The sequence below is a fragment of the Astatotilapia calliptera genome, chromosome 22, assembly GCF_900246225.1.
Source record: "Astatotilapia calliptera chromosome 22, fAstCal1.2, whole genome shotgun sequence".
NCBI classification, from domain to species: Eukaryota; Metazoa; Chordata; class Actinopteri; order Cichliformes; family Cichlidae; genus Astatotilapia; species Astatotilapia calliptera.
Genome location: NC_039322.1, coordinates 30,732,199 through 30,757,418, shown reverse-complemented (window position 1 = coordinate 30,757,418; position 25,220 = coordinate 30,732,199). Strand labels below are relative to the sequence as shown.

Below are 25,220 nucleotides of genomic sequence, written 5' to 3'. Positions count from 1 at the left end.
CTAATCTGTAGGAGTATAAAATTTGTTGGTTTGTAGTTTATATCGTCAAAGAAATGCAAAAAGTAGCCAGTCGGATCACTCCACAGACTGTACTGAATATTAATGTCATCTCCAGGTCTGAGAAGGGATAATGTCCTAAACCTAACCCTAAACCTAACTGGCTTCATTAGTGTTTGATATTAAATCATTTGCTTATCTTATAAATGCAGTACAGTGGCCTGGCGATGTAGACCTGGATGTGATCATCTGTTTGCACTCCTGTCAGATGTTCCATGTTTTATCGTTACCTCATAAAGATCAGTCTCTGTCATGTGGTGTCTAAACTATCTCCTCTCCTCCGTCTGATTCTGCTCTGAAGTGTGAGGAGGACGGTCAGGTATTCTTCAGCCTCGACGACGGCGCCACCAAGTTCACCGATCTGATTCACCTGGTGGAGTTTTACCAGCTTAACAGAGGAGTGCTGCCCTGCAAGCTCAAACACCCATGCACCGCTGTGGCCTTGTGACACTCCTCCCCCCCAAACCTTTCTTTGCACACCTCTCTCCCTGAGATCTCCCTCCCTCCCCTTCTGTCCCCTTTACCCCTTCCCTTACCAACGCAGTGGGGGTTGAGGAGATTGAGAAAAGTTACGTCCTGTTTTGCGGATGTGAACAACTCTGCTAGGAGCCAGGACTGGAAGTCGATGTCCCCCAGTGGGTAACGGCCAAGTGTCGAAGACTGTGGACTCCTGCGGTTGTTTTGTTATTGGTGTTCAGACCCCAGAAAAAGACCAGCGTGATGTGAAACCACAAGATGGCTACAGTATGTTTCCAGTGGGTCTCTTGGATGGATCCCTTCCTTTAGAGTCCCAAACCTTTCAGCCCCACCCACCCACCTTCCCCATCCTCCAGGCCTGATAAGCTGTGGTGCCCGCCCTGTCCTCGATACCGAGGTGGGCGGGGAGCGCCACCTTCTGACTTCCTCAATGATCATCAGGGATGGACGGGAACCTCCCTGGGTCCCATCAAACTTGATCCAGGAGTTTTCTCAACCTGTGCAGTCCAGTCTGGATAAGCTGACACCCTGCCCTCCACCCCCCGGAAACACCTTAGCGGGGCATGACGTGGCATCGCTGCCGTGTCCCGACCCACAGACCCCTGATGCAACCCCAATCCCGCCTCCACACGAGCTCAGAAAAAAGTCGGGAGAGAAACGAGAAGTCGCTGAAAGGCAAGACGAGCAGAGCAGGGGCGAGGGTTTGCTGAAAGGACAGAGGAATGTTTATCAGGAAGGCTGTACAAGCCTCTCTTGTAGAGTTGATTACTTGATGTCATTTTAATGCTGTTTTATTACTGTTGATTCAATGAAGAACTTGTTTTGCACTCCCGAGCGGACAGACGACAGCTCTTTAGCTAAGAGAAGCTGCCTCCTCTTCCTCCTTCACTCCCCTTCTGAAAAGCACGCATGTGAATTTCCATCAGCTCTGGCTGGATTACGGTGGTGTGGGAGCACAGTCACATCATGCAGTGCTTTCCAGTAAGGTTTAAGAACATCTAACTAACCTCCCCAGCCGTGTGTGTCGTACCAACAAGACCACAACAATTAAAAAACATGAATGTGCTCTTGAACCAGCTGTAGGTGTCTCAAGACTTTAAGGAAGAAGAGGAAGATTTTCAAATAGACTCACTTTAAAGTGTGTCGAGCCCAAGCTTTCTACCATTTCGGTCTTTTTTTTCCAATCAAAATGGTTATTTTATCTGTTGGTGAATTTGTCTTTGAATGTTTTCCTTTTACTAAATAATTTCTGAGCTCTCTGCTTGCACATTTTTAAAAAAATCAGCCTGATTTGTTGTCGATGGGTTGGAGCTGTCGTGTTCGGATTCTGACCACTGTTCCCTCGTTGAAAGCAACAAAAGCACTCTCGAAACTTTTATTAAAAACATTTTAAATATGAAATTTGAACAAATTACTTGAAACGTGAACTCAGTTGTCTGTGTGTCAACAAGCAGTCAAATGAGCTTCACTCGCCTTAAGTGAAAATTGTGAGCCTTGTGTATAAAATTGAAGCTATGTTTTAAAAAGTAATGCACATAGAGTAACACGTTTGGGATTTTTTATTCAGGGGTGGTGGAAGAACATCATGAGTGGGGAGAAATGGTGGGAGATTTGGGAAACAGTCCTTTTTTGCTTTCTTGTCAAGAAATGTAACACACTCACAGGATCTGTACGTTAAATATGAGGCTAATGCTAGCGTGACTAGCAGTCTTGACTCTGTGCAGTTAGAAAGTCTGCCTAAAGCCACCTCTAAAGTCAGTAATCAACATGTTTTATCATCCTGGAAACAACAGTTTGTGAAAGTTATCTGATGTTTTTACTGAGCTTGGCTAGCTGGCTGTAGACTGCTAGCTAGCATCACACATAACTAGCTAGCTTCTCATCTCTGCCTTCTTTTCTAACAGGAAAGCAAAAAATATATTTTCCAAAAGGTCTAAAAGATTCCTGTAAAGTAAAAATCCATTGGAACAAAACTTTGAAAACATGTACTGGTGATGCAATCTCAGATCTGGATAAAATGTCAGTTAACTCTATATTTAGATATTTCCATTAGCTGCATGAAGTGAGCACCATTGTTAAACATCAACAGGGTCGCTAAATTACAATCAAGCAGAAATGGCTTCTTTCTTGATTTCACAACCAATCCATCAAACAACAAATCCACCGCTACAGAGACATAGGAAGCTAACATTACAGAGGGGTTTCGCTTAGTTTAGTAGTACCAGGTCATTGTTTGAGTAAATTAAGGGCCAACAAGTATTTGTTTTTGTTCTTTCATTTTGAAAAAGTAAAAGTATTCAATTATTCAAGCTTCTCAAATAACAGGTTTAGTGAACTGAACCTCCAGTTTCAGATTGTTGTACTAGCTGTCACCTTTGGTTCTTGAGATTTTTTTTTCATTCTTTATTTTTTGTAGACACATGACCCCTAACCATGTGACATTAACTTGTCGGCCATTTTGGACATGTGACAATGTAGGATAAAGTGAACAAGGCCCCAATCACACAAGCCTACAGACTGGTCTGCAACCAGCTGGAAACCACTGGTCATGATGGGGAAATAAGTATTACTTTAATGCTTGCAAGTAGTTAATGGAGGTTGATGGTTTTCACTCGAAAAATAAAGTCTCAGTCACACATGCCTTCCGGGTGGTCAGTGGCCCCTATTTTTCCCCAATGACCCACCTGTCAGTATGGAAAACATTTTGGAAACTGTAAAAAGTGCAGCAAAAAAAGGAAACAAGGAATATTTGTATTTATGTAAAAGTTGTCCTTTTTTGAAACATGCTGGTTGTAAATCTCAAGCACAGCTTTTACTTTGAAGAAGGAATCCTCTCCATCTCTGGTTTGTGTGACAATTTACTACTGCTCAGAGAGTAATTACAAATATCTTTCAGACATACATGACACACAGCGATGCAAATATGCTAGCAACCAAAGGAGTCATTGGGAGGTTTCCATTATAGCACCTACTTTGCAACTGATTTCACCCAGCGAGAGCCACCAACCTCCTGGAAGTACTACCAACCAGTCCGTAAATATGTTTCCCTGACAACTAGTGGTTGTATCGTTTCTAATATGATGCCATGTGAGAAATCTCAGTACACCAAAATTTGACCAAAATCTTCTAAATTGACTAAATTGGATATTAGTGATGGTTAGTCTGTAAGTCTAGCTGCTGTGATAGTAGATCTCATGGAAAACATTTGTCACGTGAATGTGTCCAAAATGTGTTACCATTTTACTGTTTCGGTTTCCTTGAATTTTTGGTTGAACGCTAGCTTTATACTAGAACATACCACATGTATGTTACAGAGAACGAGTTTGCTAATAGGTGGCTAAATGCTAAACACAGAACCTTAACCTTATGCCCAATCTTAGCATTCATGGTTCAAAACTCATTAAAGTGGCATCAGTTTGTGAATCAGTCGGTATCATAAGCTTTTTCCCCCCTCTACCTAGTTGGTCTACTGAAAAAAAATGAGCTGTCATCAACCAATTCATGACATGTAAGAGAAAATGCCAATTGTTGATGCTGTTGCCAGGTCTCTAAAAATGAATCTGTAATAGTCAGCATAGAGATCAGTTCCAAAGAATTAGATTCACATAGAAATTCCTCTCAAAGTAGCTTAAACAGATCACGAGTTAGTTTATTTTTGACCTTATTTATAGTAACAGGAAAAAGATGCCCAAGAAAGGAGACGAGGAATCCTTTTTGTCATTCCTACTGTCACATGACCAACTGAACCCGTGTGACATAACACCTGCTTTTGTGCAGCACCCGTCCCGCCCTCACCTGCAGTTTCCATCCATCCTACCCCAGATTCACAGGGTTAGAATGAGGTCGGCAGACTCTAAGCACCGACACTGATACACACACACAGACACACACACAATCCACTGCCGCCACCAGCCAACTAATCGCGTGACTTAAACGACTCACCAGCTCTGCACTCCACCAATCAGGCCTTTCTGGTCAGTCAGGTCAGACTCTCTCCAGGGATTGGATAATGCTTGAATCCCCCGCCCCCCTCTCCCACCTGTGTCCAGCCTGTAAGCTATATGACCCTGTGGTAAATGTGTGTGTTGGTGTGCGGATGACCAGACTGTTATATTCACTCTTCAGGAAGTCTGCTGGCTAACGCGCTTGCCCTTTTAGAGGCGGTAAGAAGACAGTCTGGTAAAGTCGGGGGGGTAAGCTGCAGATTTAGAGGAGACGGGAGTTTGACTGGAAGTTTCCCAGCATTCCCAGTCATCAGTTTAGGTTCTTCCCTGTCTGACAGAGGATGAAAGCCACGTCACTATGGGTCAGCGGGGACAAAATCACCGTCCTCCCTCCATTTTTTTTTTTAAGTCACTGTGCTACAATGCAATCGTTCACAGAAGTCCAATCATATGAATATATACCAGTATAAAGTCTTGTTTTCAAAGTATGTGAAGCTATGGAGAAGATGTAGATCTAACACTGTACCTAGGTCACAGATCACTATGTATGGGCTGTTATGCTTTTGCTCATAACTCCATGTAAAATGAAGAATGATTTGTTTTTTCCTTTTTTTTATTTTATGATTGTGTGTATGACTTTATTGTGTATTGTCTTTGGTTTGCCACAAAATGACGTATACCACAGCATATACAGTATTAATTAAATTAAACTTCTTTTTTTATTTTATTTTAAGAAATCAAACTGGATTTTTGGCATGTGTCAAATTTCTGAACTTCAGTTGTGTTTATAAGCTGACAGGCTGTCGGAGTCTTCATCTCTGCCAGGTTTCAACTCTTTCAGTATTCCCTCTCTGTCATTTATACTCCATGTTTGGATATTAAGCCCACACACACACACACAGCATTGTTTTTTGATGGAGAGCGCACACGCTAATTCTTAAGCTTTTCATCACAAGTAGTGCAATTATAAGCTGTAGCTCCAGAGGATTGTGCATCTCATTATAATGTCTATGTTGTCTGATTATTTTTCTTAAAGGTGCGTAACATTTTTTTGTATTCTCTCGCAGCACGTGCCTCTTTCTGAAACGGTCACAGCTCCCTAGTTGCCGTCCGTCCACTCTCACACTGCGTTTCAAATTAGCTGTGACTGTGAAATGCAGCCTTACCGGAACTAAATGCTAATGTGGACGTCACACGTCAGTCCCACTGAACTTCGGTGACTTACACTATAGGTGCAAGTGAAGCTAACTCATTGTTTTTATTGCTGGGTCAAAGTCATCATAAGTTGAAGTCAAATATAAAATTCCAGGGAGGAAAAAAACAAAGGATCAAATGAACTGTAATCATTTTTTCTGATGTACACTCCTCCACTGTGCTTTGCTTCATTCTGTCTGTGCGGCTCCTGGATCTACATTGTATCCTTTTCAGGTATTTTTTGTACAAATAAGGGACTGATATATTCTCTGTTTATTGGAAATTAGAATAAAAGACAACATTGCTATAAACCAAACATGCCTGACTCCTGCTCTGTTGTTCTCTGCTGTTTGAAGTTTGGATTAGATACGCTATGTACTCTCACTCGCTTTTATTCTTGCAACCAGATTCCAATTTTGGACATTTTCATTCTTCATGGAAGATTTTCAGGATTAGTAAATCAGATACTCCTTAGAGTATTCCAGTCTAATAAGGTACAGGAAGCTGTCTTTCTCATTTTGCCTTTTTATCATCAATTAATCTTTCATTTGAAATGTGAAGCAAATATATTTAACTGTAATAAATAATGTAATTTAAAGGCTACAGAGATAGCTAGTTAGCTTCTAGGATTGTCCATTGTATCCAAAAAACAGTTACTTTTGAGTATTGTGCCACCCCTTATTTCTTTATATTTTTCCAGGAAATGGGAAACAGCTGCAGAGATTTCTGGGGGGAAAAAACACCTGACACCCTTTGCCGGTTTCTAGCACAAACTGTGATGGAGCCTCCACCGTGTTTTACAGGTGACTGTAGATCCTGCAAGTCACTGTAGAGTTTCTGGAAGTTTTTGTTGCACCAGAACTTTCAAATTTGGATTCATCAAACCTGTTCCTGGTTTTCAATCCAGGTCTTGCATACTTTGCATATCTCTACATTTCCCTTCTCGTGCAGAAGATAAAGTAACATTAAAAGGAAATTGCTTTTGTTTATTTATTTTATTCTTTTATTTACTTCTTTTGATAAAACCCACTAGCCATTTGAGTAAAAATAGATGAGCCTTAGACCCCAACCAGTCACGGCAGATGGCTTCCCCTACCTGAGCCTGGTTCTACTGGAGATTTCTTCCTGTTAAAAGGGAGTTTTTCCTTCCCACTCACTCATACAGAGTTATCTGATTGTTGGATTGTTTTCTGTGTTGCTGTATGGTCTTCATCTCACAATATGAAGATCCTTGAGGTGACTGTTGTTGTTAGTTAGCGCTATATAATTACAACTGATTTCAATTGAACTAATAATTTGTGCGCAGTGTAGTACAAATGATACTTTTTGTTTTTAGTCACATCTCCCGGATGGACCACTTCACTGGTTACCTGGCTCTCCACTAAGGTCCCCAAATATTCCGTTTTTTACGGTGGCTCGAGATTTAGAGCACATTGTCCAACACTCATAAGGTCTTCAGGTAAGACAGTGAACCCTCACTACCCCCCGATCTGTCCATCTAGGTGTGTGGATGCAGCTTGCAGTGCAAAAAGCCAGTCCAGTGTTTTTTTTTTTTTTGAGACCAATTACCACTAAACTAGGACAGGGTAGAACACTAACTAACCTCACATGTAGTTAGGCTAATAAATGTGTAAGTATACAAATAGCTGGGCAACACAGTGGTGCATCTATCACCTCACAAGTTGCTATTATCAGTGTTATCAAATTTTACTGAAGCAGAAAAGGATAACACCTCAACCTGCACCACTGCATCATTGGAGCAACATGTTGAATGTCACTGGAATTACTTTTGTTTACCTGAATCAAATAATTTATTTTATTAGTTTGACTTACCTACAGACAAAAGCACGAGTAAAGTAAATCGATGCAATTTGATCTTGCTTGTGTAACATGTTATATTCCTGTTTGCACACTTTAATCTTTAATCTTGCCCGTCCTGTGCAAAAGCTGTCAAAGCCAGTTCAAGGCATGTGGAGAGGTGTGCCCATGCTGAGGTCAGTTTTATTTCAGTTAAAAAGTACTGGAACATCCCACTGCACGTGAACGCCCCCAGTGTCAGAAACCTGCTGACTTTGAGTCATACAAGTTCAAATAAGGCACCAGATGGTGCAAAGATCTGTTCACACATAAGTGTTTCTAACTGGTCTTTAATGTCTTATAAAGAGTGGAAACTGTGAGCACGAAACGGAAACACCGTATCGGGTTTTTAAACCCACATTTGTGCACATCTGGAGAAGAAATAATAATTTCACGGTATTACAGCAGCAAAAAATATTCACTAACCCAGGATTAGAAAATTATAAATGCTGCTTGCTTCAACCCTGCAGTAACAGGTTTTATTATATACTAATTAACCAGAGCTACATTCAGCTGCTCCCTTATTTCCCAAGAGGTCACCACAGCAAAATGATCCAAATGTCTGATTTGGCACAGATTTTACACCGGATGCTCTTCATGAGACAGACTTCCCAACAATCAGGGCTTGTGAACTAGCTAATGACCCTCTGAGGGTGGGTTTTGTGTATCCTCACAGTACCAAACCAGGAAACTTTCACGTATAATGCAGATGTTTTAACCACAATACCAGAAAGCCACATTTGACAAAAAGATTAAATAAATACAATAAAATATTTAAAAAAAAAAGATTAATAACGGCTCTGCTATACCTAAAAAATTGTCTTTAGAAGGCATTTTCTACAGAAGCTTTTTGGACATTCTGGATGGTTTAAATGAATGAATTTGGGCAAATGTTATAGGATATTTGACCTATCGCTCTGTTCATAAGGTGAAATGTAGATATGTGTACACAGAATATCTGTTTCCCACCCAAAACAACTTTTAAGTCGTCAATATCTGTGAGGTTTGTAAAGCAGCCGCTCGTCAATATAAGAGAAGAGCCACTTGGGGGCGGTACAGACCAGGTATTTGACTGGAACCCTGCAAAGGCCGCTTCCATAGCTGTTAAAGGGTAACATTTTTCAGTTGTTCTTTAAAGAAACTTCACTACTTTGTAGCGGATAGTCAAACAAGCTTAGCTTGCTTTACTACCTGTGGCAGAGATCACAGCCAGGCCGACAGGGGAGACCGGGGATAGTTGTGACATTTTTGACATTTCTGTAAATTAGAGCTCTTTTAAGGTAGTGGATTCAAAATGTAATGCAAAGTATTTACATGTCTCTGCTATTAAATAGTGCAGCTATTTTCTCTGCAGCACAATTACCCATTGCATGGTATGGTCTCAAACACAAAGAGTGAAATGTTACAATTAACCCCATAGTCTGGGTTAGTTGACAGTACTGACAAAACATTAACATGTAATCTTTTTTATTCAACACATGAATGCACTTACATCCATTTATGTAGCTGTGTGTGTGTGTGACAGAATGCAGAAATCTAGCTTTTGAACATATTCCAACCCCCCAAAAAAGACAAGTTATGGAATTTTCTGCAACTGAATATTTCATTAATTTTGGTTGGTCTTCCTTGAGTTTGGCCTCATTGGCTCAGTGGGCATTATAACCTACAACTCTTGCACCAACTTTTGAACATAACAATGAAGCTGAAAAAAATGTAGTTGTTCACCAGCATCGCAATTCCATTACTTTTTATCATGGCTTACCTTGGTGTGGTTTGCAAAGTGCTTCAGAAAGATGAGGAAATCTGTTTCTTGCACTCATCCTGATTTATTTCCACTACCAGTACTTCCTACTGGTCCATCTCTGACACAGTGGTCTGCATAATGTATGTGTGGGGAACACAAACAGTGGAGGAATTGTGTTGCCAATGGCATTAACCGCATATACAAAAGCGACCAGTGAACCTCTCTCTGCTGATGTCGTTGCCCCAACTTGTTTAATATAAGTTAAAGTAATAGTGTGGTAAATTGTAACATCTGCATCATTGTTACAACTGACCCAGACTCCTATAGCCATGAACTAGCTAACATTACAGCCAACGGCTAAAACATTAGCACTAAAGACCTACACAGAATATATCCCCATAGACATACAAATAACATAATTCAAGTTTGATGAGTTTAACTGCAAAGCAGATAATGCTATTAAACATTGAAATAAAGTAGAAAAACTTACTTTTTGGCATACAAATTACTTTTTTTCGTGTTAAATTGTCTGTGTTTGACAAAATGTGCTGATTTTTCACATGTGATAGCAGAACTGAATTGGGCATGCACAGGATGAGTCACATCATTTGAAACTTAGCCCTGATTGGAGAAACTGGAAGTAACTGACCCACGTTACAACTATCCCCGGTCTCCCCTACTGATCTTTGTAAATGTTTCGTGGTAACTCAGATGCTAAATGGCTGCTAATCTAATCTAACTACACACACACACACACACACACACACACACACACACACACAACAATATAAAATGTTGATGTAAAATGATGTAATCGACTGATTACGCATATCGGACAATATTAAAAGAATCCTGTGGAGTTTTCTTCATTCATTTACTTACCATAACATGCCGTTAAGTACAGATACATGTCCTCACCTGTAAGCAACAACCAGTGGCTCCACAGCACTACTAGTTGTGGGAGTCTTTAAAATTGTTATTCAAGTATTAGGAGACATAACAGCTGACAAATTATGAGTGTTATGGTGAAGAAACAGCAGATATGCAGTGTGCAGATAAGTGTCTGTACCATAGACCACATATAAAAGATGGATGCAGCCAACTGTGACATTTCTTCATCTTGTGGCCTGATATATAAACAGTGGACACACAGAACAACCTTTGCTTTCCCCGTGTTTTTCATCTAATATATATTATTCATATAAATTTATTTATAAAATACTGATGAAGTACGTACAGTTTAACAGACAACGAGCTGAAGTGCAAAATATGCTTAAAAAAGTAAAGAATGTTCACTGAAACCACTGTCTTTACCTTTCACGCTGTAGTTTTTAATATTTATTTTAATTTGTTCTTGCTTTTCTCCCATTGCTGGTGAACTGTTTCACCTCACTCGTCAACAACTCAGCATGTGAGCGACACACAGCGTCGTCCACGTCGAGCAGAGTGCAGCAGGGATTTCTGAGGATTGCACTGGTTGAAAACCTGTCTTCTGCAGGCAAATACATGCACAAACGAACATGACTGCCCTGCTGTGAATGAAGCGTGAGGCATTCCCAAGCCAGCTGAGGGACATCTTCTTTCTCCTGGTCTGGGATGCCTGAAACACTTCAACTGCCTCCCATCGATGTGGAGGAAACTTTGGGTTTAAGCATAGTCATTTCATAATAACACCGTGTAGGAACAGTTAAAATATGAAACCATGGACTGAGAGCATAATTGTATCATGTGCATTTTTAATAGCATCCCCTTTTAATTTTCTTTGCAAATGCATCAGTCTCCCCCTGCTGGTCACTAGGATTAATGCCACTTTAAAGCACATGTGCACTGGCTTTTAAATCCTGAAAGTTCTGTTTATCTTTCATATAGAGCTCAAACGGTATGAGTTTCCAATGCAGAACAAATCAAGAAAAGAAAAAGTCCCAATGAAGAGTTTTGAAAGTGTTAAGTATTTGTAGGTATTTTAGGCAAGTGTGAGCGTCAGTTTGTTACCAGTCCTGTAAATGATGACGTCAGCTTACGTCACTAAACTCGAACACGGAATTGTACAAAATCAAACCATCTGACCTGTACAGAGAAAAAAAAAAAAAAAAGAGAAAGAAAGTGGTGAGCAGATGATGGGAAAATGAACAAAGTCTTGAAAATGTTGCAACCCGATCTAAACAAAACTTGCTTTAATGTTTATTTCAGCGTTTAAAGACCCTCCGCCCCACTCCCCCCACAAGAAAATAAATAACTAAACAAACAAACAATAAAAACAAACACAAAAGAACGTAAATGTCAGACGGGGCCTGTGTGTTCATGAAGTTTAATTTTCAAATGAGTGATGGCAAAATGACACTATTTACAGGAGAGAATATGTATGATTTGTACAAAGAAATATACATGCAAACATAATAATAAAAAAAAAAAAACAATTTATGAAACAAAAACGGGAAAACAAAAACACAACAAAGTGACAAAAACAGAAAAATCAACAAAAAAACCCCAAACTGAGGTATCCAGTCCAGTCTTCTTGTTTTAAAATGGCCTGTGTGTACACCTTTTGAAGTAAATTAAAAAAAGGTTAAGAGGGGGCTGATTTGATCATAACCCCTTACTGGACTTATCTGTGCTATTGTTACCATAGTAATCTTGTGTGGTTACTGGTTAGGTGTTTTTTTGTTGTTGTTGTTTTTTTTGTTTTGTTTTTTTTAAATGGAAGAAATATTTTGGCAACATGTATCTGTACATAAAGTGAAAACAACACTTTGTAAGTAAAATCTTGCATTCAGCTCCCATCCAAGAGTACATTTCAGTCCTTTAATCTCCCACCTTTTTAATAAAGGTATAAAGAGAGTAAACTAAAAGTGTTCCTCTGACATTTACTCGTGTAAACAATCTTTTAACATGGTCATGGATGGCCTAACGCAAGTGAAACGTAATCACAATAAAACCATTTCTTTATTAAGTACTATAAAGCTAGAGCAACTTTGGTGTACCAATACTACAGAGGCATACAGTACAAAAAAAAGTGTTAAATTAGTTTTGATCAAAACGTGATGATTGTAGGTCGTGACCTCTGACGCGGCCTGGCCCCGGAGCGGTCGTTAACACTCGGCGATCGAATGAACACAAACTACCAGCAGTGCTTGCAGTACCAAGTACATGCTTTTCTCTAGATTTATTACAGATACAACAGATGTTTTCATAAATAGTTGCATAAAATGTTAAAGCCGCAACATTGCACATGATAATCAAACATAACATACAATGAGTGCATTTACAGTAAATTCATCTTCCGCCGCCTCCACATTCAGCGCTGCCACCGAGGGCTCCAACAGTCTCGAGTCCACTGCGAACGTGAGGGGGAAGAAGGCCGAAGTCTCTATACAAGGTAAGGCTTAAACATGTCATATCTGCGCAACACAGGAAAAGACAAAAGAAAAAAAAAAAAAAAAGACGAACGTCTATTGTTTCTTCTCGGGTTGGACAGTGCAGCATTTGTTACTCACGACACGGTCATCATGGTGTTCTCAGATTAGATTAGGGTACATTAATGTAAGCGCAGCCATCGAGAAGCTCTGATGTATAAATGTCTCAGCTGATGAGCTCTGTCGCGGTTTCCGCCTGTCTGCAGTGTCCAGAGTAGCACACGAATCTTCAACTTATGAGCGTTTTCTACAATGATGTGTTTGTTTTTTTCCTCCTTGGAATCAGAGACACTACTGTGCCTTTCTATACACTGTTTCTATAAGAAAGGGTTGCTTCTCAAAAGTATGCCAGTTACTGTTTAAGGGTAAAAGACAAAAACACAGCGTCTGTTCCTGGAGGGCGATTTGCTCTCTGTGGCGAGCTCCGTTGGCATCGGTTTCTCCTGAAGGAGCTGCGCCCGTGTGGTGGCGTTGAGGCTCGATCGATTGGCTCTTCTGATCAGCTTCAACTCGCGCAGAGGAAAATAACTTACTTCATAATAGTTTTTTTTAAAACTGTTTTTGTTCACTTAACTACAAAAAGACGAAACCAGCAAGCAGCAGTAGACGAGGGCATCCATTCATTTACGATTGGTGAGAACTCCGTTCTCTTGGGCTCTGATTGGCTGAAGACCTCAGCAGGTCTCAAATAAACAACCTAAAAGGATAACAGGATTTTATTTAGTGAAAAATCTGTGAAAGAGGATGAGATCAGCTTTCATTTTTTTCTCCTTCTTTTTACATCGAGACCATAAAGAGTCTCTTCAACCTCAGTGCTGGACCCCAAACTGAGCAGCGTCTCCTGCTGTGGTCGGAGCACTGAGGCTGAGAGCTGCTCAAACCCGAGGCTGAAGGCGACCGTGAATGAAGCTCCTGACCCCTCCGATGGGCCGGGCATCGGTCTGATGTTTTCTCCTGTCAATGAAAGAAATGAGGCGGGAGGTGTCCAAGCAGCCCTCTGCCCGGCCGTCGCCTTGGCCAGCCTGCAGCCACGGCTCCTGGAGGCAGAGGCCGGCCGGGGGCCTTCTGCCCGGGTCGGTCTTCAGAAGCAGGCAGACGAAGTCCCGGGCCGCCTGGCTGACGCCCTGGAAGTAATCCCTGGGGAAGCTGAAGTCCAGCCTGCAGATGTTCAGGCAGGTCTCCTCTGCGCTCTCGTCAAGAAAGGGGGAGGCGCCGCTCAGCAGCACGTAGGTGACCACGCCCAGACTCCACAGGTCAGAGGTCAGCGACACGGGCTCTCCGAGGACCAGCTCTGGGGAGGCGAACTCAGGGCTGCCCAGCAGAGGGTGAACATAGTGGGCACTGTTGAGCTGCACGGCATCACCGAAGTCTGTGAGCTTGACTATTGGCTGGCCGCTGGCGGTGTGGGACACCAGCAGGTTCTCAGGCTGTAACGAGAGCAAAGATTAGCCTCATGGATTCTCATTCATTCATCATCATGGTTTGTACATGACCGCACTGCATCCACATGTCAGTCAACCTTTTTATGGCTTCAATGTTTGGAGGAAAATGAAAAAGTGAGGACTCACTTTTATGTCCAAGTGTGCTATTCTGCAGTTGTGTAAGTAGTGTAAAGCTTCTAAAACGTTCCCCAAGTAGCAGGCCACCTTCTCCTCAGTCAGATTCCCCCAGCTCACGATGTAGTCCAGCAGACGGCCTTGGTCGGCCCTGAAACCCAAAGCAAAACATCAGGTCGGAGGTATGACGTGACAGAGCTGTGTGTGTGTATGTAGGGTTTAACTCTGCCTTTGCTGTTTACTCACATCTCCAGGACTAACGCGTAGCTGCTGGGAGTTTCGTAGGTGTCAATCAGGGTGACTATGTGCGGGTGCTGGAGTCTCTGGAGCAGATTGAGCTCCTGGGTCACTCTGTCTCTCCTCATCAGCTTCTTGTTGACGTGTTTCACAGCCACCGCGCGTTTGGTGCCCCGGTGGTCGCAGCGCTTGACGACAGAGAAACGACCCCTGACGAGAAGACGACACAGTCGGTCCGTTTACTTTATCGTTTTTTGTTGCCGTAGCTTTTATATTCTGAATTCTCACAGCGTGTCTGTTACCTTCCCAGTTCAACCACCTCAGTGTAGTGAGACTCAAAGTTATCCTTCCAGCTCACTCGGACCCCGTCAGTGGACACGGCTGAGACACATGAAAGCAGGAGGTGGTTCAATAAAATCTGCAGTGACACTCATCGCATACGTTTCACGTCTGTCTCTACGCTCACCCAACACTCTGAGGCTAGCTGATGATGTCACACTGCCCAGCTCGTTGGTGGCAACACACGTGTAAACGCCATCGTCCTCAGAGGCTACGCCGATTATCCGCAGAGTCGCTTCACCCGTATCACTGAAACAAACACACACTCCTTTATTCATCTATTCCATCATAACAGGGTGAGTGTAGCTGAGTGGGGCGGCAGGTTCACTCTCGAGTTAGTGTGTTCAACAAAGCTGATGCGAGGAGTAAAACCTGCTCGGCTATTTACCTGTAGGCGATGCTGAAGTGTCCGTTGTTAGTGAGGTTGCTCTGGTTGGGCCCTTTCCAGCTGACTGTAGCCCGGGGTCGCCCACAAACCTTACACCTTAGGGTGACGCTCTCTCCGTTGTCACATGTCACATCACTCAGAGGTACAAGGAACTCTGGGGGAACTGAAAGGAAAGAAGAGATTTGTTGTTGTCATTGTTTGACAGACAGGCTCCAAATCTGTGTAATGCCACATTGAGCCAATGAGAATGCAGGTTATGGAAAATCTGCAGGGAGCAAGTGAGCATCACATGTCCTGCCTCCAGCAGCACCCTCTACCGCACACCTAGCCTAAAGCCAACTGATATTTGCAGTGCAGTGAGAATGCGTCTGATACAGACAAGCTCCTGCAGTGTGCTGCAGTGACAAAGAGAAACCTGGAACGATGTTGAGGGATCGGGTCTGGAGCTCAAACTCACCATCATAGATGTAGTTTGGGTTTAGAAGCTGGAAAGAAAGATAAACAAATGTCAACAGTCTGTAACTTCGAGGCATCGCTGTAGAGTTTTGAAGTGAAGTGAAACTCACCTTTACAGAAACTTTATTGGCCAGGCCATCTCTGGACTTCCTGTAACCATTTTCCAGCTTTGTCTCCTTCTTTGCCTCCTTCTCCTTTTTCTCAGACTTCTTGCGAATACGCAGGGACGTGTGCCAGGATGAAGACTTCCTGCTAGGAGAACGAAAATGACGGCAGTGAGCTCAGTGTCTTGATAAAAACGGCAGATGAGAATCTCAAGTGCACATATTATGAATTTGAAAATAATCGCCCCCCCAATCGTCGTGCTCTTACTTGATGGATCCCTCGGGACAGTCGGGGACAATGGTCGACGTGTGTCCCAGCACAAATCCGGGGATCCAGCCCTCGGCGGCGGGGCCCTGCTCGGTGGATGCTCTGAACACCAGAAACATGTTTTGCTGGTTGCTGGCCAAGATCTGGACCACCTCGCCCTGAATGACGCTGATCTCATCCTCCTTCACAGCCGTGTAGTCCTGGGTCACCAACATGGTGGATACGCTACTGCTGCTGCTACTTTCACTCTGCACCACAGGGATGGAAAACGGTAAGGGCAAACTCAGATGGACATGCAGCGATTATGCATTAAACACGGTAACTTTTTCAAATCTAAACATGTGGGGTGACATCTCTAGCGAGTGCCACTTTTGATGAGATAAAGAGAAAAAGAAGTGGAGGCTTTGTAAAAAGAAATTCGAGCGGAAGAAAGACAAAACAGGGAGTTATTAATTTCTTCTCGGAAAAGGCTAACTGGATGAAGAAAGGCAGGAATAAGATGAAGTTTTCCATTTCACTCGTCTTTGCTCTGCAGCTCGACGCAAAGACGAGAGGAGAAACGTTAGGCTGAATGAAAGGATCTCTGAGTACGTTTGCAGGTGAACCGCAAACGTCAGAAGTTAGTTGCAGGAAAAGTACATTTAAGTAACACACCATGAAGACGGCCCAGAAGAAGTCAAGTGTTAGTATAAGCTTTGTTAGAGTTAAGAATCTAGAGACAGCCTTAAAAGATAATCAGTGAAGAGGTGAGCGAGGTCCGCTAGAAAGATTTTGAGCCTGAAAACATGTTGACAGTTGAAGCCTTGTCTAGAGATTGTCCTCAGAAACCGTCTAAAGCTACAGAGGATGATGCTGAAGAGCAGTGGAGGTTGTCAGAGATGCGTAGTAAGGGACAGATTAGTAGCGCTGGCAGCAGGACAGGAGACAACAAGGCAGACAGGACAGACCGACCCCCCCTCTGCCGCTGGGTTAGTCGGATCAGCACTGGGCAGCAGGTAGTGGTCTTACCCCGTTACTCTGGGTGGACTGGATGGACTGCTCGCTGGCCGATGAGCACGTACTCATGCGGTCGGCCTCCTTGCTGTGCGTGGAGTGTCTGTGGGTTTGGCTCTGATTTGAGCTTTGTCGCACCGGAGTCTCTCCCGCCTCACCCGGAAAGGTAAATGAGCCAGGCCGGCTGGCTGGAGAGCCCGGCATTGAGCTCCAGAATCCAGATCCAGACTTTTGGTTTTGGCCTGGGCTGGGAGGGGGAGGGGGGAGAGTGTCCTTGCCAAAGGCGGGAGTGGCCATGGGGGAGGCCATGGGAGACACGGCTCCTGGCCGTGGTTTAGAAGTTGGTGTGGAGGGCAGAGGCCCAACGGTAGCACGTGGGATGGGGGTATAAGCTTGGTCCTCTGTGGTGTGGATAGGGCGCTTGCCCTGCGGGCTGCCCCCCACAGGGAGTAGAGGAGGAGGGACAGGACGAGGGGACAAACCTGGATCACAAGCGAGTACAACTCAGACTTCAGTCACATCTTTCATTGGGTCAAACAAGTCAAATTTCACAAGGACAGACAGACGTTTCATACCTGACATCTTATTGGAGCCATCCGGGTCGGCCCCGGGGTGGTGACGTAGGGGTTGGGGCAGGCGGGAGGGTTGCGGGATCCTGGACGGCCGACGAGAGCCACCCTGGGGTCCCGAAGGGATGGAGCTACTCTGGGAGCTTCCACCTCCACCTCCGGGGGCTGCACTAGAACCGCTGTTGCCCCCACCTGGAGCTCCGATGCTGGGCGCACTGCTTGCCCCTACATGGTTCCTCTGATACTCTATTGGTGAGGTCAGAGCTGTGATAAGATGCAAGAGACAAGGGTGGCCATGTACACAGCAGTTCTTTTACATCACCTATAAGTCCTCTGTGTGTGTGTCTGTGTGCGTCTGTGTGTGTGTAGCAGCCTACCATTGAGGAAGTTGCGTTGGCTCTCGAGTATTTGGCTGATCTGAAGGGTCCAGACCTCGCGCACCCCTGGATGGGAGGAGTGAAGCACGAAGGACTCCACGGCGCCGTTGGCTGACCGAGAAGTGAGAATGAACTTGCAGGGATCACCTTCCACATTCTCCTCTAAACCCAAACAGCTTATCTGGTGTAAAAAAAGAAAACAGGGAAAACACATCAAACAGAGTCAGCGGTACAGAAATATTGAGATTTAATCATGTCAACCTTTCCTAAATTTGTATTTTTTTATTTCCCATGGGCTCAATTTCCTTACTTTCCTCTGTTATACGCAAAGGCTTAAAGGTTCACTACAGGCAGAAGGAAATGTTTGAGAAATAAAATCAAATGTCATTAAAAGCAGCCCTGAATGAAGGGTTAACGCCAACTGAGCACAGGGCTTTTAAATTAATGTAACTACATGCTCCATCAAGAATGGTATACAGCAGTAGTTCCCAAACTACCGTACGCGTACCCTCGGGGGTACGCAAGTGGCTGTAGGGGGTACGCGTGGGTTGGGGTTGGAGTGGGGATCAAAAGTTTTAAAAGCCGAAATTTGCGCTAATGCAGTTTTTTTTGCCTGTCGAATACATGACTATATACCACCCTCTGGTGTTCAGCAAAAAAATAGCTCTGACAAAATACATGGGCGTGATTTGCCCAAATGACTGACACCTAACAGTTGAAGTTGCCTCCAAGCATTCAGTGCAGCGCGAAAATGGACAAGTGGTTAACAAGAAAAAAAGGCCCTACCACAGAGACACCGGCCACAACAACCAATAAGCTCATATCTGAAGATGCATTTTCCAGTGACCGCACAGGTGATTGTTCAACAACAATGTGTTCGTCAGATTTGGATGCTAGCAGTGCTAGCAGGGATGTATCTGTGGTTACTAGCCAAGTGGCTAGCATAGCTGGAGCCAGCCATGTGGAAAGTGATGAAGTGTCTGATGCGGAGCGTCAAAGTGGGAGAAAGCATGACAGCTCGGACTGTAACACAACCTCATCAAAGAAGCGCAAATATGATGACAATTATATTTCGCTGGGGTTTACGTGTATAAATATTGGTGGATTTCCCCGGCCACAGTGTGTTATTTGTGCAAAAGTATTGTCTCAGAACTCAATGAAACCTTCACTTTTGCGCAGACATTTAGAGACAAATCATCCCCATTTGAAAAATAAACCAAGGGAATATTTTGAGCGACAGCTAAAATCACTTTCAACAAGTAAAACCTGCATTCAGGTGCCAGATCTTATGAATAAAAACAGACTACAAGCATCTTACATGGTCAGTTACAGAGTGGCTAAAAACAACAAACCCCACACTATTGTGGAGGACCTCATTCTCCCTGCTGCTTTAGATATGGTAGGGACAATGTTGGGGGAAAAGGCAAAAAAGACGATACAGTCCATTCCATCATCAAACAATACTGTCTTACGGCGCATCAATGCAATGTCAGAAAATGTTTTACAGCAGCTACTTCTGCGCATACGCCACAGTGAATGTTATGCAATACAGCTAGATGAGTCCACGGATGTGGCTGGCCTGGCGCATCTTCTCGTATATGTGCGCTACATTCATGAAGGAACCATCAAGGAGGACATGCTGTTCTGTAAACCGCTGGAACAAAGGACAACTGCCGCAGATATTTTTCAAAAGCTGGACACATTCATGAACACACATGGACTCGTGTGGGACAGATGTGTTGGCATCTGTACCGATGGCGCACGGGCCATGACTGGGAGACACGGAGGTGTGGTTTCGCGTGTGCAAGCAGTCGCGCCAGATGCCTCCTGGGTACACTGCAGCATCCACCGAGAGGCTCTTGCTGCAAAGGGAATACCTGTCCGTTTGAAACATGTTTTGGACATGAGTGTAAAAATGGTTAACTTTGTGAAAGCCAGGCCGCTGAACTCCCGCTTATTTGCTGCGTTGTGCAATGAGATGGGCAGCGAGCATGAGACATTATTACTCCACACAGAGGTTCGCTGGCTATCTAGAGGGAAAGTGCTGACCCGTTTCTTTGAGTTGAGGGATGAACTTAAAGTTTTCTTCAGTAACCATCCCTTTGAGCTGTCTGAACATTTGCATGATGAAGAGTACCTTACGTGCCTGGCTTATCTGTGTGATATATTTTCTCGTCTGAACGAGCTCAATCTCGGATTACAAGGCGTTTCTGCAACTATATTCAATGTTCAAGATAAAGTTGAGGCCATGATAAAGAAGTTAAACCTTTGGAAGAACTGCTTGGATACAAACAACACTGAAGTCTTTCCTGTGCTGCATGATTTTCTGTGCTCTAATGATCTCACACTATCTAAAAGTGTAAAGCGCGAATGTAACGTGCACCTTGAGGAGCTGGCGGTGCAGTTACGCCGATACTTCCCAGAGACGGACGGCTCAAATGATTGGATACGTCACCCGTTCACCGCCGTGCCTACTTCGTTATCACCGTCTGACCAGGAGAGCCTAATTGAAATCGCCACAGATGGATCTCTAAAAGTTGAACACGCTCAAAAGAACCTGGCGGATTTCTGGATAGGGCTGCGCACTGAACAGCCCGCGCTGGCTAAGCGCGCTGTCAAGACTCTGATGCCTTTCGCCACCACATACTTATGCGAAAAGGGATTTTCTGCTTTAACAAACATGAAAACAAAATACAGAGCAAGACTTTGTGTGGAAAACGATTTAAGACTCAGCCTTTCCCAAATTGAGCCAAACATTGAAGAGCTGTGTGCCTCTGCTCAAGCACATCCATCACATTAAATAAAGTTCTGTTTAATGAAAGTTCATGGCCTTTATGCTCTCGACAAAAAAGTGAATTCTAATAAATCCTTTGATACACTGCTAGTATTAAGTAGTAAAGTTTGTTATTAAAACTCTGTCATTACTAAAAAATATTGATAAATTCATTTGGTGGTGAGAAATAATCGACTGTGCAGTATTTATCTTTATGCATGCGATATTGCAATGTATTTATAGACACTAATTAAGAGTCGTTCGTAGAAGGGGGTATGCGGCTGAGGGTGACATGTCTCAAGGGGTACGTGGCTGGAAAAAGTTTGGGAAGCACTGGTATACAGTATTTTGTCCCAACATCTCGACCCCTCCCTCTCTCACACATGTGAAAAGTGCTCTTGCAGAGTACAGCGAAGTTCAGGATGCGTTTTGAGGCTTAACCAGCACTGTTATTGAAAGCGCGGACACGCCGTCCTCTCACCTCACGCTCACCTGCCTTACAGATTTAAACTACTCATAAGAGATGTTTAACAAAGGCAGCTTGGGACTGCACTACTATTGTGTGTCAAGAGTCCATTGCTAAAATCAGTGCAATGCAGCAACTTAAAAAGAGCAGCGTCTGAGCTTTTGTTACATGAACTTGATGAGGAGCCAGGCAGACTGACAGACTAAGCTCTGCTTCAGGTAAATGTCTTTTGCTTTTGAAGCTGAGCCAAACGAAGCCTGCGGCCTATTTTTATAGAAAACATGGTTTATTCTTCTGAGAAAGATATTCTTCTGACTTTAAAACTGCTCACTAAAACAAGATTACACAACTAGGAATAATTAAATCAAGTTAACCTGCAAACAACAAGGAGAAATGTTCGTCATTGTTAGCATATTAACAGACATTCTTCAAGTGGGGAAAGTAACAAGTGTACATCCTCCCTCCTTAAATCATTACCTTGATGCTGTTCTTATAGAGGAAGCCTGGCAGAGAGAACCCTTTCTTTTTGTCCAGGGGCTCACTGAAGATGACAAGCTGCTCAAACAGGAAAACCCTCCTCTCCTTCATCCGGCCGAGCAGACCGCCGTCGGGGTCGGACACCATGAATGTGTCCTGCAGCAAAAGGCGGCCCTGAGCCACAATCTTCCCCTGGAGGCAAAGAGAGAGAAATGTTAACGCACGCTTTAAGGAAGATGTTGTATTGCTTGACCGATCACTGAGAAAAATGGCTTCTTACATCAAACCCTTGAAGCCGGCCGACATTCATCATATCGTTACACCTTTTTGGAACAATGCACATGACCTCCACTGCTTTCTGGAAGAGTCAGAAATAAACAAGACTGGTATAATCGCTCAAACTGTTTTGCATAATTTCTTTTTCAAATTTATGTTTTGTGTTTTCTTTTTGGGGTTTTTTATTTGGATCTCACTTCCAAATCCGGAGACTCGAGCCCAGCCTTTTTAGAGTGCTTCAGGAAATCCTAAAATGCACAAACAAACACAAGTAAAATAATAGCTTTGTACATTACGTGTAACAGCGAGGGGCATTTGGATACAGTGCAAAATATAAAGGGTATGTAAGCAGCAGCTGGGGCTCTGGCGCCCTCTACTGCATAGAAACAGCCTAACCTTGAGCAGCAGCTGGTACTTCATGATCCTCTGGACTGGCTTGATGAGCAGGTCTGTGATCTGCAGTCTGTGTCCCAGCCGCTGCTTCAGGTCCTACAAAATCAAATGTGTCTCTTTAACAGCTGCATAATGAGTTACACTTGAACCTAAAGCTGCCAAAATACCAGAGTCTAACCTCAAAGTAGGTGTCAATATACTCGGACACGATGTGCTCTGACTTGGGCTTGTTCTGACAGTACACTACGTACATGTTTAGTCTCCGTTCCTGGATAGATAAAGCACACACACAATTACACTTTGATCAGATGTGTGGAAGCAATTACAAAGAAGGCAGGAGCTGGAAATTCCCTGCAGACCAACCTGTTTGAGAAAGAGTGGTCCCAGTCTGTCAGGGTCCTCCAAACACTTCTCCAACTCCCTGAGGAAGAAACTGAGCGACACAGAAACAGAAGTTACTGAAGCGCCGATTCTGGACAGGGAAAACTCTACAGTCTCCACACGTCTGTGTGTGTGTGTGCATTCCCCTACATACTCTTTGTGCCAGTCGTAGATCTGATGGATGTTGCCAAACACAATTTTGTCTTTTCCCTTCATATCATCAGGGACACCCTCCTCCTTCATTCTGCTCATGTAGCCCTTGTGATGGAAACACACGAAGGATTCACAACAGGAAGTCGCCAAAGCTCGCAGAACTCATTTTAAGATCCATCACATAGAAAATGTTTCACTAAACTTACCTCCACCACCAGGCCGAGGTCTCTGACGTAATCTCTCTCCGTCTCCACCAACTCCAGCAGAATGAAACTAGAGCAAGAGAGGAGAACCACAGATGGCAGACTTAAAATGAGAGCTATAAAAGCAGCGTTAGAGCTCCCTAAACATTAGTCTACTGTTGCGTGAGATCGCAGTAGACTTACTGTCTTTTTTTGAGGATGCTGGCCCTGCGTTCGTCCATTTCTTCAATGGGGGAGGAAGAGGAGAGGAGGGAGTTGTCAGAGGGGTTGAAAGAGGGAGAGCTGCTGTCTCCTTGTTCTACAGACAGAGAGCTGGGTCTGTCCTCCAGAGCCTGCACAACAAAAGCAGTTTGTTCACAAGAAGAAATCCTTCTTTCCTTTATATAAAGTCTCTTAATCCTAATGACTCTGAAATGGACACAACTAAGCTTAATAAACAGAAAATGCAGAAAAATATATTTAATTTAGCTGATATGAAGCTAACAAAGAATTAATGCGATTGAATCAAGCAGAAACTTCTGGAGCTGGAAAACAAAGGAAAAGTCTAATGCCAAAACCTGCAGTTCCTCTGATGGCCACTTGAGGCAGACTCATTTTCATCATACTTACTTGATTGCTAGATGGTTTCTAAAGCTACTTTCGCTCTTCGTAAACACTGGACTGTTGTTTTTAAACTCACCTAATTAGATTTTGTTCTTTAAAGTTTAGGGCATGTGGACACTTTCAGTGACAGCTATGCTAACGTGGGCTATAGCTATAGCTGCTAGCTATCTGTCCTCACCACTTTTACTCAGAGTCACTCAACTGGACCTCAAAACCATGTTTCCTTTCTTTTGTTTTCTTAATGTTGGTGTATTTTTGAACATTTTAATCAAATTTTGGACAAACAATGCAACCTTTGTTCAAGAAGTTTATACTTCAGCTTTACTGAGTGAAACTCAGCAACTTGCCAATTTAAGCTTGCTAGCATTATCTTAGTATTAGCTTAGCACTCCACCCTCTCGTCTTAATATGTTCACTCCAGGCTCCGAAAATTCACATGATGGCAGTCAAAATAAGGATTTGGCAATAGCATGGTTGCTACGTCCATCTTTTATATACAGTCTGTGGTATCTTCTGATAAACTGGGCCTGGTTGGTGTGAGTATTTGATATTTCCTACCATCTTGCTTTTGACTAGCTCCTCGATGGCGCTCACCAGCTCAGCGGCACTGGGCGTTTCTGAACTGGACGGGCGGACCGACAGACGAGAAGAGGTCTAGGCAAAAAGCAGAGAGATGAGAGGAAGGAAAACCAACAAGCGTGAGAAAAGCCATGCAAGTCGACAGTCTAAATTTTGAAGTAATAACTCTCTTTAGGGAAAAAAGGAACCACTAAACTTTTCAGAACTGAATCAAGCCTCATCACACTTTAGGAGTAATTTCCATCCTTTCTGAAACAGAAATAAGTCTGTTTCTAACGTAATCCTAAAGTAAGTTGTAAGAGCTTACAGTTAAAAGCCATGCTGGAGTTTTCATTGAGAATAACTTGAAGACAAGATTCAATTATCTTTTGGTGGTGGCATTTAAGTGGATTTTAGTTGTTGATGCGAACAATGACTTAGTGAAAATGTTTGTTAAATGTTGCAATCTGAAGAGATTCATCCACGATATGCTCCCATCAGTGAAACCCCCAGGACAGGGGGCGGGGTTTTTATAACTCTAGGTTAAAGAAAGTCAAAACGTATATGAACTTCATAAAGCGGCCAATGAAAAGGTAAAAAAAACAAAACATGAGGCTGAAAGTAGGGTGACTGAAATGAAGATAAGAGAAGAAAAATAGAAGTCTTTGAAATAGTGATGGGCAGAAGGTCAAAAAAATGGTGATGTGTGAGTGAAAGATGTTTGTGTTGCTTTCTCAGATGGTGATGAGCGGCCTTTGGAATAAAAAAAAGAATGCTAACAGAGCTAGAATGAAAGAGGTAATATGTAAGTATGCATATATAGATATATATATATATATATAGTTCAGGAGACTCTCACCCTTGCTGTGCTGTGCTTCAAGACATTCCCCAATTAGGTTTTCTGGGTGATGCTGTGTGCCCTTCTGGCCTCGCCAGCATTTAGAGATGCCAATTACTCGCATGG

The 25,220-nt window shown here is 43.2% G+C and overlaps 2 protein-coding genes across 27 annotated transcripts in view; one reads left to right on the top strand and one right to left on the bottom strand.

The window, feature by feature from the left end:
* Nucleotides 1-5,988, top strand: part of LOC113014910 (growth factor receptor-bound protein 10-like) — a 72,773-nt gene extending 66,785 nt beyond the window's left edge. For all 10 annotated transcript variants that reach the window (XM_026156745.1, XM_026156742.1, XM_026156741.1 and 7 more), the window contains one exon: nt 359-5,988. In XM_026156745.1, the coding sequence (XP_026012530.1) occupies nt 359-505 (147 nt within the window). In that variant the 3' untranslated portion in view covers nt 506-5,988. The remainder of the gene's footprint in view (nt 1-358) is intronic.
* Nucleotides 5,989-11,968: 5,980 nt separating this feature from the next.
* LOC113014908 (triple functional domain protein) overlaps nt 11,969-25,220 on the bottom strand; it is a 94,285-nt gene continuing 81,033 nt past the window's right edge. For 8 of the 17 annotated variants that reach the window (XM_026156732.1, XM_026156733.1, XM_026156721.1 and 5 more), the window contains 21 exons: nt 24,257-24,352; nt 23,279-23,427; nt 23,099-23,165; nt 22,894-22,997; nt 22,722-22,791; nt 22,537-22,626; nt 22,362-22,454; nt 22,163-22,213; nt 21,970-22,047; nt 21,690-21,881; nt 17,974-18,154; nt 17,603-17,860; nt 17,043-17,509; nt 16,035-16,282; nt 15,664-15,911; nt 15,207-15,369; nt 14,946-15,067; nt 14,782-14,860; nt 14,489-14,689; nt 14,255-14,393; nt 11,969-14,113 (listed from right to left, as the gene is read on the bottom strand). In XM_026156732.1, coding sequence (XP_026012517.1) covers nt 13,562-14,113; nt 14,255-14,393; nt 14,489-14,689; nt 14,782-14,860; nt 14,946-15,067; nt 15,207-15,369; nt 15,664-15,911; nt 16,035-16,282; nt 17,043-17,509; nt 17,603-17,860; nt 17,974-18,154; nt 21,690-21,881; nt 21,970-22,047; nt 22,163-22,213; nt 22,362-22,454; nt 22,537-22,626; nt 22,722-22,791; nt 22,894-22,997; nt 23,099-23,165; nt 23,279-23,427; nt 24,257-24,352 — 3,648 coding nt within the window. In that variant the 3' untranslated portion in view covers nt 11,969-13,561. Of the gene's footprint in view, nt 14,114-14,254; nt 14,394-14,488; nt 14,690-14,781; nt 14,861-14,945; nt 15,068-15,206; nt 15,370-15,663; nt 15,915-16,034; nt 16,283-17,042; nt 17,510-17,602; nt 17,861-17,973; nt 18,155-21,689; nt 21,882-21,969; nt 22,048-22,162; nt 22,214-22,361; nt 22,455-22,536; nt 22,627-22,721; nt 22,792-22,893; nt 22,998-23,098; nt 23,166-23,278; nt 23,428-24,256; nt 24,353-25,220 lie in introns of all 17 variants that reach the window. The other 9 variants (XM_026156735.1, XM_026156727.1, XM_026156731.1 and 6 more) reach the window with 6 other exon arrangements.